Source organism: Hylaeus anthracinus, unplaced genomic scaffold, assembly GCF_026225885.1.
Source record: "Hylaeus anthracinus isolate JK02 unplaced genomic scaffold, UHH_iyHylAnth1.0_haploid 4, whole genome shotgun sequence".
NCBI classification, from domain to species: domain Eukaryota; kingdom Metazoa; phylum Arthropoda; class Insecta; order Hymenoptera; family Colletidae; genus Hylaeus; species Hylaeus anthracinus.
The window spans coordinates 10178965-10184904 of NW_026535289.1; the positions used below are offsets into that span (position 1 = coordinate 10178965).

Consider the following 5940-nt stretch of genomic DNA (forward strand, 5'->3'; position numbering starts at 1 on the left):
GAATCTAGATAGAGCGGCGTCGTACGTGGGAAAGGGTAAATCCACCCCTGCGATACGATACGACGATATTTGATGGCTGAACTGCTTATATTCGATAGACGTCCTGGACACGAACCGAGACACCCATTGTTATCGGTTCACCACCAGCAATCGCGAAACCGGCTCATGAATTTCTTTTGGGGAAAAGTTTGGGTTAGATCTATTGCGTATTATGTACAAAGGGCAGATAAAATAATATGATTGACTATCAGTGGAATTGTTTGGTTGGAATTGGTAAATATAGCAGCGGTTCTGTAATGATTCTAAGTCGCATATGTAGAACAATCGTGACAGTGCTGAACATGTTAATTATTAAAGTGTAACTTCTCGATTTAACGTCTGCGTTCCAAGTAGAATGAGGTAGAAAAGAATATGTATACCCACATTTAATACCTAAAGATCTTAATACAAATTCGCAGCCATTAGATCGCTATTACTCGTCTTCAGGAGCCAAACAATATTACTTCAATCTTGAAACGTGCGATTAAAAATATTGATTTATGCTTCTATCGCCGTCGAAAGCAACGCAAACTTTCTTCGCGCGATAACGCCAAGCGTCCCACTTTATAAATATATCGTGAACTGTATGAGTTGGAGCAATTGACGACAGATTACGTAACACAGCTTGCGACGCCCTTGTTCTCGCTACGGGCGACGCACAGTGCGACATCACACCGGCCATAGTACGTTTCGCGCGCGACTAAAGCACCGCCTACTTCAGAAAAATTTTCAACAAAGTCCCGGCATAATTGCGCGCGTGCCTTGAATAACTAATAGAGGCATCTTCCCTCCAGGTAAGTCCTGAATTAATGGACGCACGTCCAAATACGATTACGAACCCAGCTCGAAGAGCTTTTCGCAATAAATAAAGGAACTTAACTCGAAAGAATAAATTCCCAGTCGGGGAAGAGGGGAGTGTCGAATATTTTTTGTCAGATTCCTCTGGAAATACTGAATCGAGAATCTGCAGGGAAGTTTTTTCGTGTGGGGGTTCCTTCGCTATGAAATCGAGTTTGAAAATCTAAGGGGCACGACGTAGAAATCAATACTGCTCCATCACTCGTGAGTCTTAAGTCTATTGTCGTTTAGGAACATTTCCGTTAATATGATAGTATAGATTTCAATTGGTACTAACTAAACAACTAATTTAACAATCAACACTTTCAACCTACACAAGTAGAAACCGTGAGTAACGAGAGTAACACGCTCCATCTCACGCGCGTGCTCCACGCATTTTCGAAATTGATTATCCCCAGGAGCGATGCCTCCTATGAAAAAGTACAACGTACACTTTCTATTTACTTTTTCGCGCAGAACAGCCCGCCGTCGGCGGTATTACATTTTGCGGAGACAGGGCGCGTTTCGAAGCTTAAAGCGATTGTAACGGGCGCCGGTCGGTTTTTAGTCGGTGACAAAATAATCCCGGCCGGCGTCGTGCGTTTCTCCAGAATCTAACGCAACTCGACGAATGTAAAAACAGAGAATTATGGATCGTTGGGTTGGTAAAACCGCGATCGTTACTGGCGCAGCATCCGGCATCGGGGAAGCAATTACAGCTGCCCTGTTGTTGAAAAAAGTAAACGTGCTGGCGCTAGACATACAAGCCGAGAAATTATTGCTCGCCAGCACCAAATGGGAGCAGATCGTCGAACGAGGGGAATTTTGCATCCTCGACTGCGATATAAGCGAGGAGAAAGACGTGGAACGCGCTTTCACGCTCGCACAGACGAATTGGGGTGGCGTGGACATCATGGTAAACAACGCAGGTGTCATCAACTACACTCGTGTTATTGGTATGGTTGCATGTATATCTCGCGAAAAGTAATTTACATTGATGCCACTGTGATGAGGCGAATACAAGGAGATTTATTGTTATTGCGTTTCTATTCCGTGGGTTCTTTTCATGTAGGGGAGAAACATTTTTCTCTTTGCGAATCGAATAGGGGAAGGTTCCCCAAATTAGGGCACTCTCAGTATTTTCTTTTATAGGAATACGTCCGATACATCCGAAAAGATTACTTTGTATGTATTAGACTGATATACATTCAAGATGAGACAAATAAAAATAATTATTGCAAATATTTCAATTTCAAGAAAATACCCAAAGAGGTACAATTTAGGACATCTTGTCTATATGTACATTAGGTGGAGTATATTCTATACATTCAAAATTAAATAAACAAAATTTATATTCATAATAAATCTGCTACAACTCGACTCATCACATACGTCGTGTTATTTGAGTGTATGGATCGAATATAATCTACATTAACTTTGAACGTCAACCATATATGATAAAATATTCAGACTTGCAGTCATTTAAAAAAGTCTCTGGCCGATTCAAGTAGGTCAGGAATCACCGAATTCAGTGTCAAAGTTAATGTAAACGTTAGAGTGGCTCCATGTCCGTTTCCAATTGCGTGATAGCATTGTACACTGCCGCTCAAAAGTTTCAATCATCCTTCGATCTTTATAATAAATGAACCTATTTTATTGGTGCATTATATTGGACGATAGAGTACTCACTAAATCAATGAAACATTTCTCTTCTCTAAATAAATCGAACGAAACACCGCTGCGACTAATTTCTAAAGAGTCACGACCATTTCACATCTCCAAGTTGGTGCAAGCATTTAACTATCCAACGCCGATCGCTTGACGCGCAGTAAAAAGGATGCTGTCACTTTTGAACGCAATGTATAGTTGCTGCACGAGACGTGGCTGGGCCCAGAGTATTATTCTCGGTACTTCGTTCTCCTGGTCGTTGTCGTATTTTAAAGAATTCCATAAATTACACTTGCAGAGAGCGACAGGGCGGCGTTTGAAAGGCTGTTAAATATTAATATCCTTGCGACCGCCGTATTCATCAACCGGGCGGTGCGGTCGATGCGCCAGCGAAACGTCGAAGGGCATATTTTCAATATCAACAGGTATTGTTGCTCGCGAGCGTCGTCTTGTCGAGCCGTTTGCCGTTTCGAGTTGTCCATTTTGCGAGATCTCTTTCACGTGCACGCGATTGCTCCGAATCCCCCCGTTGAACTCGCAGGTTCCATATCTGAACATCGATCCGCTCCGATGCGGGGCGAAGAACGAAATTGCACGGCTAGTGAAAGAAAGTACTTCTGGATATTTTTTCGAGAATTATTGGAGTGAAGTGGACTGAGTCTAGTATTCTTTTTTTTCTAATGACAGAGGAAATGATGTTTATGTCCACTTCATTTCTTTCACCAGCGGTGTAATTATTATGCTAGTTTTGAATATAATGATCTTTATTTCGAATTTTTAGTCATTAAGCTGGATTCAACCATTCATAATAATCGAAACTAGCCACTTAAGATTGGCTGAATTATGTTGACCGCGTAGAGAATTCGGACATTTTACTCGCGCCCACCCCCCGCGTTGTAAAAAAAGAAACAGCTCGACGCTTTTAAGGCCGAAACAAACGTTCCGGGTTGTTTGCGCTCGAAGTCGTTCCGAATGAAACGCGGTGCAAATGGCCGCCCACGGCCAGCCTGTTGAAGCAGTTTTTTGTTTTGCGCGGCAGCGTGCTGGGACACGAAATTCCGAGCAGATTCCTTTCGGAAATCGATGGCTGCAATGGCTGGAACCTGTACCCGACTTGCAAACACGGAACCGTTGCATTAACGCACACGGTGCGACGGGAATTGGCGGCTGTTAAAGCACCGATTCGAATCACCGTAAGTCCACGTGATGTGCCACGTTTATCGATAGTTTTCGTAAGGGTGGTTGATCTCGCCATCGACCTTTTTCCCTGCTTCCACTCCTCGCAGTATGATTTAATGCACGTGGAAAACGAGCGAGTTTAGGTAACTTTGTTGGTGGTTATATGAATTTGTTTCTAAGATAAATTTCAATTAATAAGGTGTTAAAGACGTCAGTGACGTGGTAGAAATGGTCTTAATTATTTGAATGCTTATCGTCCCACAATCTGTATTGACACTTTCAATATTTTGTTAATTAATGAGACACCGAAATATTAAAATAATAATAATAACAATAGCATGTTTTTTATATATGTATTTTGTCAATCAGAGTTGCAATTAATTTAGAATGCTGGAGTATAGAATCTTTAATTTTACAGAGCATCTGTCCTGGTCTAGTTCATAGTGGCATCGCCACAAATTCACCTGAAGTTGACAGAATTCTGGCAGAAATTCCAAGTCTGCAACCACAAGACGTGGCGGACGGATTGATGTATGCCCTTGGTACTCGACCCGAAGTACAAGTAAGGCTAATTTTTTAAGGAAATATTGGCATAGCTTTAAAGATTCAATTGAATGAGCTAATATATACAAAAATTGAAGGTTTACGATTAAAATGAACTGCGTAGCACAAGAACTCTCCTATGTCAATATTTTCGCCCAGCACTGTATTCCTGTGGCAAGAATTCATTCATAAAATTTCAGATCACGGAACTCGTTATTCAACGCACGGGTGAAATGTAAAACTTCCATGCGGTTGTAACACCAGCAGAGTCGGTACCCAAATAAACGATATCTGCATGGAGTACGAGTGCGCACGTAAAATTACAGGAAAAAGATCGCAGAGAGTGTAAGTGCGTCACTGAAAACAATATTAAAGATATTTTACGGAATGACTTATACGATATATTTCTTTATCTTTTTCATTTAAAGTGTTGAGGTGTTAGTACAATTGACCTTAGATGACAGTAATCTAGATAAATCACGTGAATTAATTGAGTATAATAACAGACTGTCTAATTTGAAGAAACGATCTGAACAATGAATCATGGAAATCAACTCTCTGCTCTAGGCACGTTAGACAGTTTTACTCGATCGAGCGATTCATTACTACACTGGTTATTGATTATAAATTGCAAATCGACCGAGCATAAGCGTGCCATAATTACAGAGGCCAGGCTCCTTAGAATTCAATGATTGACGCTATTATTGGCCTGCGTGACTAAACTTGGTATTAATTCTAGTTACAAGAGTAATAGTTACCGACTACCCGGCTTCCCTCTCTCGTACTATCTCTAATTATCCGTAATCGCTGACGTACGTCTATCGGAACCAGCCTGCTATTAAGTACTCGACGTGTGCCGTACACTTTTTCCACTGATTTAATGCATCGAGCAATATAATTTACGTAATGCACTCCGTTAATAGTTTGCGGTTCGCGATTTCGTTAAATACAGCATGCTCTAAAATTTGATAGCAATTTATCGTGGCACGGAGGATCGTGGACGTCAAATATCGGCGTATTAATCGAGTGCCCGAGAGTGGTGTCAATTTCATTTGCGACGACTCGTATTTTCGTAGATTTTCCCAGATTCGGTAGCTTGAACATAGATTTAAAAATGATTGTTTAAGACGTAATTGTATTGGATAGTAAATTTTATTATAGAAATGGTTAATGCAATAACAAATCAACTAAATAAAAGATATACAATCTTTCTTTCCAATAATATATAAATTCATCAACACGTTGTTTTAAATATTTCCAAGTGCGCCGTGTTTCCAAAGAGAACCAACGCAACAACCTCATTCATTAACGCAATAATTTCTCAACAAACAAGCATGAGCCACGCCATTTTAGCATCGAAGGCACGACCGTGCTTATTGGAATTCCTGACTCTCATCGACGTAATCGTGATCATACTATAAATGCTTCCAACAGTCGTCGTACTCTTAATTCTTCAACTAATCGTCGATCCTCCCCTCCCTCGCCAAAAAAAATATCTCCGTGACTTTGGATCACTCTGCACATCCCCGAGGGGACGGGAATCAATGCCATCGAATACCGGTGCCGGAACGTTCATTTCGCGGCTGTGCGTGGCGGAAAAACAAGCCGCTAAATTTTTCAACGTAACGAGAGAATCGGATGCTCGGAACGTCGGTTGTGGCGTCCAGGTTAATC

At 41.2% G+C, this 5940-nt stretch overlaps 1 protein-coding gene across 3 annotated transcripts; it reads left to right on the forward strand.

The window, feature by feature from the left end:
- Nucleotides 1-701: 701 nt before the first annotated feature.
- On the forward strand, nucleotides 702-5474 carry LOC128894786 (farnesol dehydrogenase-like). Of its 3 annotated transcripts, XR_008461625.1 has the most exons (7): nucleotides 702-833; nucleotides 1520-1832; nucleotides 2843-2969; nucleotides 3584-3737; nucleotides 4142-4285; nucleotides 4467-4611; nucleotides 4834-5474. XR_008461625.1 is itself a non-coding variant. In XM_054156780.1 (6 exons), exons 2-6 carry the CDS (start codon nucleotides 1526-1528, stop codon nucleotides 4503-4505), a joined length of 771 nt encoding a protein of 256 aa, XP_054012755.1. In that variant the 5' UTR covers nucleotides 702-833; nucleotides 1520-1525; the 3' UTR covers nucleotides 4506-4657. The 3 variants fall into 3 exon arrangements, 2 of the variants coding, with proteins under 2 accessions (XP_054012755.1, XP_054012756.1); XM_054156780.1 differs by lacking the exon at nucleotides 4834-5474 and having other exon boundaries at nucleotides 4467-4657; XM_054156781.1 differs by lacking the exon at nucleotides 4834-5474 and having other exon boundaries at nucleotides 723-833; nucleotides 1445-1832; nucleotides 4467-4657.
- The last annotated feature ends 466 nt before the right edge of the window (nucleotides 5475-5940 follow it).

Coding starts and splice junctions, on each gene's coding strand:
- LOC128894786 (XM_054156780.1), top strand. CDS start 1,526: ATGGATCGTTGGGTTGGTAAAACCGCGATCGTTACTGGCGCAGCATCC. Junction 1,833..2,842: donor CAACTACACTCGTGTTATTG/GTATGGTTGCAT, acceptor TTACACTTGCAG/AGAGCGACAGGGCGGCGTTT. Junction 3,738..4,141: donor AAGCACCGATTCGAATCACC/GTAAGTCCACGT, acceptor TTAATTTTACAG/AGCATCTGTCCTGGTCTAGT.